This window comes from Microtus ochrogaster, chromosome 4, assembly GCF_000317375.1.
Source record: "Microtus ochrogaster isolate Prairie Vole_2 chromosome 4, MicOch1.0, whole genome shotgun sequence".
Lineage (NCBI taxonomy): Eukaryota > Metazoa > Chordata > Mammalia > Rodentia > Cricetidae > Microtus > Microtus ochrogaster.
In genome coordinates, this window is record NC_022011.1 from 69788947 (window position 1) to 69800408 (window position 11462).

The 11462-nt window shown below is 41.9% G+C and overlaps 1 protein-coding gene across 1 annotated transcript in view; it reads right to left on the reverse strand.

Moving 5' to 3' along the window:
• Cytip (cytohesin 1 interacting protein) overlaps positions 1 to 11187 on the reverse strand; it is a 31399-nt gene extending 20212 nt beyond the window's left edge. The window contains exons 1-3 of the mRNA XM_005346428.1: positions 11014 to 11187; positions 2781 to 2830; positions 2335 to 2389 (exon numbers count right to left, since the gene is read on the reverse strand). Coding sequence (XP_005346485.1) covers positions 2335 to 2389; positions 2781 to 2830; positions 11014 to 11187 — 279 coding nt within the window. The remainder of the gene's footprint in view (positions 1 to 2334; positions 2390 to 2780; positions 2831 to 11013) is intronic.
• Between the last annotated feature and the right edge of the window lie 275 nt (positions 11188 to 11462).

Here is an 11462-nt window from a genome sequence, read left to right on the forward strand (position 1 = left end):
TTCCAGGACAGGCTCCAAAACCACAGAGAAACCCTGTCTCGAAAAAAAAAAAAAAATAGAATCCTCTATTTGAAAAGCAGAGCAGCTTCAACACAGGTCCCACCTGAATCAGAAACCTTTTGAAAGTTTCCTGCCCTAGACCACACCACAGATCAGCTCCTTTGAGAAAGAGGAGCTGAACTAGTTCATGTGCTTCAAGAGCCAAAGATTGCAAGAGCCAAAGAGTGAACTAACTGATACACCTTTTGGAAGTCACTGTTTTTATACTCCCCATCAGCAGGGAGATCCGCCCTCCATTCCCAGGTGTCAAGGTGAACAGAGTGTAGTTGTCAATTTGGGGATTAGCAATAGAAAGGCAAACCCAAAATCCATGTAGGCTCAGAAAAGAACACTTTATAGTGGCATTTCATCTGTGTTTTTAGTAAGTAAAGCTTGCCTGAAGATAAAAAAAAAAAGTCAAACAGCCACACTGGTCAGTCTTACAAATCTGTCAGCAATGACACACATCTTTAAACCCAGTGGCCACAAAGACACACAGCTTTAATCCCAGTAGCCACACTAGCTTGCCATAGAAACCAGGAAGTAGTGCACACCCTTAATTCCAGAACTAGAGAGGATTATAAAGCAGGAAGAGATAGCTCTCATTCTCAGTCTCATTCGGAGGTTTCCTGGAGGCAGGATCGCCATTTTCGGACTGAGGTCGAGGTAATACCCAGTGGATGGCTGCTTTGTTTCTCTGACCTTCATGGCAAACCCCAATATCTGCCTCTGAGTTTTTATTACTTGGTCTTGTATCCCCCATATCACACCCACATCTCCTATCCTCACACTGTCTTTGGCTTGGAAAGCAATTGTCAAGAGCACCGCTGCAAATTGTTGACTTCTGAGATAACACACATGTGCTGTAGCTTTGGGCTAGAACCATCAGGTCTCCTTGAGCTCCTAAACTTTCACATCTCTGCGGCCCATTGTCTAGTAATGATGATGTACGTGATTCTACACACACTCTTGTGGGGAGGGAGACAAGGAAGGATGCAGCGATGTGACCCACCAGTGGGAAAACAAGACAGGCAGGCACTCGGTCACCCTGCTTCCAGTTGCTACCACGAGGCAACCTTGAAGAGGCCCTTGATGGGCATGCAGCATCTCTTCAAAGAAAGGCAAATGGCTCCCATGAGGGGACCATACTTTTAAAATCTCATGGATTTCCCCCATTTTTGTAGAAAATTATATCTCCATAATTTTATGGTAAACTTTAAAGTAGGGATCTCCAAAAGCAGAAGCCCTTTTTTCCCACGACTTCCTGGATCATTCTAAGTTGTTTCTTTACTCAGAGAGCATGTTTAAGGCAGCAGTTTCCTGCTCCGGCTCCTAATATATGCACTAGGCTTCCTTTATGGGGTTGATATCACACTAAGGTTTTCCAAAAGCAGCAGTCAGTGGAACAAAGGTCTAAAATCTGACGTAGAGCATAAGAACATGATTATGCAAAGCACATTGAAAAGAAATGCAGAAATGATGCGAAAACTTGAGACTTGAGTTGTTACTACTGCTCTCGATTAGATGACAGCCCACGTGACTGCCTCCGTTGGCCATCTTCATAAACATAATCAAGAAAAGACAGGCAACACATAAAAAAAAAATCTTGGACAGCCACACTGAAACCCATGAAGAAGGGTAAAAATTTCTACCTGTGATTTTCAAGTAATAGAGTTATTATCTTATTATGGTGGGGAAAGGGTTACAAGTTTCTTATTGTACCCAATAAGAAATGTTGGGTCTCTGTTAAGACATATCTGGATTTATATATACAAATATACTATCTCACAAGTATTCCTCTTAACTTGTCCTTTGGGATTTTTTTTTTTTTGACACAGGGTTTCACAATGGAGTCCTGGCTAGCCTGAAACTCCCTTCCACCCTCTGCCTTTCAAGTGCTTGGATTAAAGCCATGAACCACCATGCCCAGCTCAAGTATTTAGAATCTGATAGATATACAGTACAAGAATATGATTATATGAAAAAAAAAACTTCTTTAAAGTGTCTTTTGCTTTCCTCTTAAGGTCCTAAAGTGTCAAGCATCTGTGTCTGACCTATCATTAAGACTGCAGTGGCTCAGCACAAGGAGGAAGTGCATCTCTAGGGAAACAGAAGCTTCAGTGTTTTCTCCCCCTGGTAGTATTTAACATACTGAAAATCAGATACACACTAAATAAAATCCAGTCCCCATCGTCGTGCTAAGCCTGTCCTAACCACATTACTCTTTCCAAATATTATGGTGTAATTAGTGTCCGCTTCTCCCTTGAAAATCTAGAATGTTTCCAAACTGCCCACCTGTATTTCAAATCCAAATGCTCCATTGTCCTGCTTTTCCACAGTAACGAGCTTTCTGTAGAGAAAAAAAATTTAAACTGCATAAATAACAAAGCATCATATTTGGAATATATTTAGCAGTAACAATTACTGTAACAATGAAAACTAGTTTTCATTTCTGTAATTCTAGTATGGGTTAGTGGTACAATACTATCATGCGTGTGTGCAGGTGTGTATGTGTGCGCGTGTACGCACTTGTGCATATGTGTATGTGTGTGTGTGTGTGCAGATGTACATATTGGAGCACTTACATTCATAAACATCTCTGACAGAGACTTAATAAAAAAGAAAAAGGAAGGAAGGGAGGAAGGAAGGAAGAGAGGGAGGGAGGAAGGGAGGGAGGGAGGGAGGGAGGGAGGGAGGGAGGGAGGAAGGAAGAAAGGGGAAAGGAAAAGGAATATCTTTACCTTTGAGACCAGGAAAATTCACCTAGAGAACTTGATCTGGCCAAAGCAAGCTGAAAAATACAAAGAGCACAGAGTTATCTCAAGGTCTTTAAGATGTGTTTGCAACTGTTCTGGGTTACAAAGGACTTTGTTCTTCATCATCATCCTGGAAACTTTCTTAGGTAAGATTAGTGATGCCCATTCTCTCACAACACCAAAGGAGGGTCTGGGAGAAGAGGGACTCCCAGACATTCTCTTCAGAAGATGAAGAGAAACCCAGACAGTAAGATATTGGGTGAGGAGAATGCTTGCTCCTTGTAGCAGAGTGTCAAGCTTCCAAGGATTGCTTTATGTCTAACCCATGATTATGTCAACCTCTCAAAAGAGCTATAGCAGTTTACAGCCATACTGAAACTCCTACCCAGAGGATGGCATGAAAACCATAGTCCATATTTTCTACAGCTGCAGATGAAATGCTTATATTTACTATAACAGTTCAACGTGTTACTCTTTTTTACCAAGTTAAGATCATATGTAAAGAATGAGCTCACATACAGAAATATGATTCAAGACACTGGCAAGATGGTTCAGTGGGTAAAGATGCTCACAAGCCTTGCCACACAGGTTTAATCAGTGGGAAGGGAGGACCAACTCCTGCATTTGTCTTCTGACTTCCTCATGCATAGCATTACATGCATGCACGCGCGCACACACACATACAGAGGGGGAGGGAGAGAGAGAAAGAGAGAGAGAGTCACTAACACCACCACCCACACACAAATAATTAGAAACTAAAAAATAGATTTAGGGAAAAAAACTGAAGCAGGGACTCCAAACCTCAATTCTGATTATGATTTATTTTTACAATAGTTTAGGAAGTTTAGTGAGATTTTCTGCCAAAAAAAAAAAAAGTGAAGAAACCTCATAATGCAATAAATAACAACACATTCACTCCTCTGCTCATTTTTGGAAAAATCGTATAAACAATAAAGCTCTGGGACAGACCCAAACTCTTATAGAAAGAGAATGCCAGCAACAGGAGAGACCTTCGTCTTAAGGCGCTGTGACCAGTTTTAGTTTTGGTTTCCTCTGTTTAAGAAACATTTTGTAGATGTTAATTATTAATTAGTCCTTTCTTAAAATATTGTTCTAAGGGCTTAAAACATAACACTATTCCCCTAATTGAGCCATGATATTTTAAAAATACTTTATTTTTATTTTATATATATGAATATTTTACCTAAACGTATGTATGTACATGGTGTGCATGACCCGTGTCTGTGCAGGTCAAAAGCCACAAGATCCTTGGAGCTGGAATTGAACACTGCCTGCCAGGAACCTCTATGAGAACACCAGAAATTAAATCCAGGTCCCTTACAAGAGCAGCAAGTGCTCTTCATGCTGAGTCATTACTCCCGCTGATCGGCCATGACATTTAACTGCCAACATAATGTAGGTAACTGTCATTCATAAACAAACAAAATGGGAGATCAAAGAGGGTGATAGAGATAACTAAAACTAATGTGAGCATAAAAACCATACATAGAAAATACATAGGAGAAATTAATGCACACAGCACAAATTCCATAGATGCCCACATTACCAGAAATTCAAATTGTCAGGTACCAAGTGCCAACAATTTCACAAATTTTCTGGAATGCCTCACTGTTTGAAATTCAGCCACCAATCACTGCATGTAATGGAGAGATGATGTCACCACACAGGCTTTCTGTGTAACAACTGCATTGTCCCCTTTTGTCAGTTGTACCTGGCGTCTCAAACAGGAAGGCTCAGGCCCCAAATTACCCTCTAGGCTTGTAATAAGTTTCTAATCTTGATTTATAAGGACTAGGTATAGGATACCTTCAGCAATTTGAATGGTTTGTCATAATCTGATTTTCTGCCTTAATACTTAACGTATACACACACACACACACACACACACACACACACACACACTTGGTGGGGGGAGGCATGGAAAGATTAACAGGGTTAGGAACTTTTCGGTTACATCAGAAAGCTGTATCCCTGTGAGTTGGGGCTAAAAAAAGAAGGTGATATTCACAAGCATCTCACCCTTACGTTGTGTTCATATTTTCTTTTTTTTAAAATTTATTTATTTATTAAGGATTTCTGCCTCCTCCCCGTCACCGCCTCCCATTTCCCTCTCCCTCCTCCGATCAAGTCCCTCTCCCTCATCAGCTTGCAATCAGGGTTCCCTGACCTGTGGGAAGTCCAAGGACTGCCCACCTCCATTTAGGTTTAGTAAGGTGAGCATCCAAACTGCCTAGGCTCCCCCAAAGCCAGTACGTGCAGTAGGATCAAAAACCCATTGCCATTGTTAAAACCGGACTTGCTGAACATAGCGGACAATGAGGACTACTGTTCATATTTTCTTGATCTGTTTTCAATATCGCCATCTCCTTGGATTCACCCTTCATTCAGATTGTCAAATACTCAGTTCAGTTGTATTTAATTTTGTTAACTATAATCCCAATGGAGGGCTTTGTGTTTTTAAAATGGTGCTCTTACTATTATGGTTTGCCATCTCCCATTACTGTCCACACGGAGGTTTGTAATGAGACCGTATGTACCCATCTAGATGAAGAGCGTGTCTGATTGAAAGCTTCAGTTCTTCGGCTAATCATCTGTGTGCTTTGGGGCTCTGGGGAGATAAACTGGCTTTACTTCTCACCTCAGTGCTTCACAGAGGCCTCGAGTAGATTGTGACTTTAAAAATAGTAAAACTGACAGACAGAACGAAACCCCAGACGCCATCTGCATCTGAAGGATGGTAAGAGATCCCAAGTAAAATATTCAAGTTCCGTCAGATGCGCTAAGATCCTCTTTAACTTTGTCCTTCATTAAACTAAAGCTTCATGAGAAAAAAATTAAAGATGATTTTCAAGAGATGAAAATGTGGAAAATTAAACACGGGTGATTTCAGTATTCACTGACACTCTCTCCCGGTACTATCCTGTTTTATTAATTTACTTGTATCTTCATACTCTTTACTTCTTTTTCTGATTCCTACACCCTACCCTGGCAAGAGATATTTTTGTCAAGGCTGGTCCCCGAAAGTCTCAAACATATAGAAGGATTTTAAAACCATCAAGTAGTATAGAAAGAGGGCTAAGAGAAAACAAAGAAAAATAGCGGTATCTTAATACCTAATGCTAAATAAACTAATGTTAACAATTAATCAGTCCTCAAGAACTAACCAGTTGGCAAGAATTAATAAAACATCTGACTAGCACAGTGTTCAATGCACCTTTCTTAGCTCCATAGACATAGAATTGGTGTGAGCCTCAGGATTTCTTCAATATGCCTTTTCAGTGACAGGTTATTATGGATAGACTCAAATCTAAAATCTAAAATAGGTCATACTTCTACATACAGGCAAGGAGTTGCTCACCTCTCTCCTTGTAACAGTTATGTGTAGCTTGCTGGCTAAACAGTAATGAGTAAAACTCCTGTGGCTGATATGTTTGGGTTACCAGTGACACAAAACGTCCAGACAAAACCAGATTATAAATTAGTTTCCATTCTGGACTGGAGGAGATTTTAAACACTGAGTATATAAATACAAAGCAATTTAAATGCATTAGCTACCGTGAAACTCTCTGATGGTAGCCAATCACACAAAGTCTTCTTGGTTTTGATCTGAGCTGTGCAAAGGGGTGACATAAAAAGAAACTACTCGCAGGCTTCTGCCTTGCTCCCCTGCTAAACTGCCTGTTACTTGGAGTGTGTTTTAAGGCCTTCTCAAGGATCTTCTGAATCAAGTGTTTTTCTGTGTCTGTTTCCCTGGCAAGCATCAGCCCTATCTGAAGATGTGGCCTTGGAGTAGGTGTTGCGCAGACAGACTGCCCTCCTAGCCAGAGTCTTCCTGCGTTGTAGTGATGGCACACACACAAGAAAGAAATCATGAATGGAGAACTAGTGTGCAATTCACAGCATATGCTGGCAACAGCTGTCTTTTATTACACATTATCTAATATGAGAAGTCTAGGTTTAGCAATTTGGCAGACTTGAAAGCAGCACATTCGGCTCTGACTACAGCAAACCAGGCTCCTTAGCATCTTACTAGCCAGGAGTCTAGTGATGTCTGGGGCTGATCGCAGGGACGTTCCTCTGCTTTCGGGGAGACAACTTAAAAGGCAAGGCATTAATATTCCACACCAAGTGTCTCCTGCTAAATAGCGATTCACAGGTCTCTCTTTAGTGGAAAATCAAGACCAAACACAGCAGCTGTCAGCGGGCAAAGCAGAGAGGAAGTCGGAAACATGGCTTGATGGTGAAGCCTCCTCAAAGCAGCTCAGAGACCAACACAGAAGCACTTTGGCTGCGGAGGCAGATCTGTGTTCTTGTCCTGGCTCTATGAACTCATTTCCTGTGAGAGTTGTGGGTGTAGTTAGGGGAAGGTCTGGATTCAGAGGTGAGCTTCTTCGCTTCTTCTTTTTTTTTAATACTTTGTTTCTAATTATGATTCTTTCCAATTCTCTGCCTATCTCACTTTTATTCCCAACTCTTCCATGAATCCAGTTCTCCCCCATCTTTTGAAAATCAAACAATTAAGACAGAAAGGATCAAACTATCTAAAGACACACCAGAATAATAAAACTGAAGTCAATGCCCCAGCTTATAATACCTCTATGGGAGATAAATAGCACATTCCCGCTTCCAGGAAGGTCTGATTACAGCCCCACACCTTTTGCAAAAGAAGAATGGTGGGGTATTTGACCCAGCCTAATACTGCAGAATTGATTTTGCCTAATGAGATACTGGCAAAAGTGCAAAGAACATCCCTGTGGGCAGAACCCAACCGAGAACTACACCCATTACAAGCATTTAGCACCATCCCTAACCTGAAATTGTGTGTGAAACCAACTTTCTAGAACCTTCCAATTTAGCAATAATTTCATCACTCAAAGGACACTAGACAATGACCATCAGTTTGGGTCTAATCCATAATTAAACTGCATACCTGTGTGCCCGGTTCCTGCTTCTCACTGCCACACTAGGCGAGAGCCACCTTCATCGCAGCCTTGAGAGAGTGTCAGGCAGGCACTGTCTCTACCCCTGGGACATGGCATGCTTACAAGATTTCCCTTCTTTTCCATCAACCTCCCTCAGGGTTTTCTATTGCAGGGGCTTTGCCCCAAAAACCTATGTTCAAAATTGGAAGTGCTACTGCTGTGTCTGGCACTCCCGACCAATGCAGGTACTGAAATAATAGACACACACAGAAATCTATTTTTAAACAATTAGAAGTGCAAACACCCAGTGGATTCTGGGTTAAGATTAAGGCAAAGCTAGAAGCTAGCCAGATATAGCTTTGCAGAAACCAAAGCCACAATAACAAGAAGTATGAATGTTGACGTCAGCCCTCAACGTGTTGAAAATAACAGCAGACAGAGGAACACCTGCTGCAGCTGCTGCGGCTGCTGTTGCCTCACGGGAATCCTGCTGCAGACCATGCAGACAGTGCCAGAGGGGTGGCTTTTGTCGTTGCTCTTGTTTGTTTGCGTTTCTAAGAAAACAATAAGAAGCAAATGTGCCTGTGGAAAATTATAAAATCTTGACATACACCTGCATGAAGTTTCACTGACAGTGATTACATAGAACCATGAGTGTCATGCTCCAAAGGTTTGGTTTAGAAAAAGGGTTTTGTTTTTTTTAAAAAAAAAAAAAAAATCCGAGATGGGGTTTCTCTGTGTAGCCATGGATGTACTGGAACTCACTCTATCGATCAAGTTGGCCTTGGCTCAGAGATCACTACCACCACTAGGCCAGAAAAAGTCTTAAGAATAGGGGAAGTATCTCACACAGTGTGGTAAAGAGTATAAGAGAAAGCAAAGAAATAGAGAACACAAAATAAGTTAATGATCTAAGAAGTCTGCATGCTCACACATTTTATATGTCTACATCCCTCTTACCATTCCCTCCCATAGTCACCGAATCCTACTGGTTGTCCTTTTCCAATTCACGGAATCCTTACTCGGGCTTAAAAGCCAGATGTGCCTCATTGGCCTTCAGTGCCACTCACCACCAAGTCTTTACCTCTTCACTGCTTCATTTCCTCGTTCAACTACTGTAAAAGCCCACCCACCAACTTGCCATTTGTCTAGAATGAAGTTCCTAAATTTCACAACATCTCAAACCTACTCAGTGGCTCTGGAGGCTGGTCGGATTATAGTTAGATTTCTGCATCCATCCATTCAACCAGCCGAAGGCAACGAGATTCCATAGAAACAAAACATGACATCTGAACTGAACATTTATGTTTCTTTTCTGTAATTCTCCAAATGATACAATGTGATAACTATTCATATAGCCAGTGATCATGTCTTAGGTATGAGACCCGATCCTAGCAGTTTACATGCAAATGGGCTGCCATTTTACATCAGGGATTCCAGCATCTGCAGTCTTTGCTTTGCATGGGTGGGGATTTTATAACCATGGTGGACAGCAACAGCCAACTGGACTGCTTTCTCAAGGAAATTTACCACAAGTCTATCTCTCCTTTCCAGGCACACTAAATCTTCCTGACACACTAAGCACTGTGTGACTGTGTAAAATTGACCCCAAGGCATTAAGAGTCTGTGCCTCCACCTTAGGGAGTCCCTTGTTTAGGGGTACCAGACTGCAGGATGGTTTTCAGAGTCATGTTACATATCTGTTGTATAACACCTGTTTGTTCTGTCCCTAAACTGTAACCCTTCCCCAGGAAGGAAATAGGCCCTTGTGACTGATCTAGATAGTTTGATGGTTTTCGCCTTGCAGAGGTCCAGCATGATTTAATGATTGAGCTGAAAAGGAGATATGGAAAGATCCATCCCTTGATGCAAAATTAGCAGGTTGCTTTCCTGCTAAGTAATGTACCCAGAGAACAAATCATAGATTAAACAATGAGCAGAATTTAGTTTAACAGCTTCATGGCAAATCGAAACAGAAATGAACCGTACTTTATCTAGAACCTGAGTAAAGATGTTGGTGTTTGCTGTGTTGCCCATTTATAAATTGATACAAATGTTCATGAAACTTTAAATCATGAAAGCACTTTGGATTGAAAGTGATATTCAAGCCTTGGCAAATGATGCCATCATCTTCATCGCTGTGGAAAATGCCAAGGAATCAGTTCACCATATCACTGAAAGAAGAAGCTGCCTCTCCCCCAAGCTGAGACTCTGCAGTACTGAAGTTAAAAGCATCTAGAGAAGAACACAATGCATACAAGAATGCAGACCACAAAGCTATACTCTCAGGCTATCAGCCAATTCTAAACATCTTGTGTACAATGGCTGTATGAAATTCAAATATATACTTTGGGACAATCAATATGATCAAAATATACAAAGAAATATGTGGTTAATTAATGGCCAAAAATTCAGAACAAATTCTTGTAGACATAGATTTTCCCAAGTGAGTGCCCATGTCTAAAGAAAGTTTATGCAATAAAAATCTCCAAACAGCCTCTCCCAAGCTCCGAGTGCCCCACACATTTCCTTACTTAAGGAGCGCAAAGTTCAAGGATGGTGTTTCTGCCATTGCCTAATCAAATGAATGGAATTTAGTGCAATAGCCTCTTTTTGTAAGGGACATAATGTGAGGGAGGCGGGCACCTTGCTCAAGAGGCCACAGGCGCTAAGCAGCCAAACTGGGTGTTTAGTTAATGTTTACCTCCCCACGAAAGCTCTGGGTTGTGTCAGTGCTCAGGAGCTGAAGAATTCATTTAGTTCACAACCCTTGTGTTCGAGGATGCCTCGTCTCTTGACTGGGAACTAGTAGGACTACCTAGGCCTGGAAGTGAGACCAGGAGTGAGAGAATCGGTGGAGACACAACGGGGAAAATTCCGATGCTCCTGCCTGCATCCCTGTAAACCATCTTCAAGCTTGTGCTCAACAACTTCATTTTACTTGAGTACATACTTAAAAAGAAATATTTAAGTCTTACTTTTAAAAAACTTAAGACTGTTTCCCCATCTCCGGAGTGCTACATTGTCTCTTTTCCGCATGTCACCTTCTTCCCCGCACATACAGTCAATAACTCCCAAGTCCTGAGTGGATTGACTTAGTAGAGAGGTTGACCTTAGGAGGGGGAAGAATTCTCTTTTGAATATGAACCAACTCACTCTTAAGGATGGGAAGTGAGGCTGGGAGTCAGGGAATCCATGGAGACACTCAGGAGCAAGTACCACTTCTGGCTGTTATCAGACAAACACGAACATTCTAGACAGAAGTGCAATCCTACCTGTTTTCGTCCCCGAGGCAAAGTAGCCACAGTGTCTGCCAGCATCTGGATCCTTCTGCTGTCCTCCATCGTGAGCGGGCCCGTGAGTGTGGCGTAGGCGCTATAAGCGGGATCAGCAGGGTACTCCAAGTTGCCATTGCTGTTCTGCTGCTGTAGAAGCCTTTGCAAAGACATTGTGGACAAAGATTAATCCCGCCAGCACATGCTGCAGTGGCCTTGCTGGAGGGGAAGTGAAATGCACCCTCTGACAGGCAGTCAAAAAGCAGCCAAGCAGAATGGATCCACGTGACTGTTGTGGTTTGAGGTACAGTTACACAAACCCTATCTAGAAGTGCTCCCCCTCCCCAGGGCTCTTGGGAGAACCTATTGCTCCTTTTCTACAAAGAGAGAGAGAGAGAGAGAGAGAATAAATCACTTAATCACTTTGCTTTTTTTTCCTCCCTCAAACA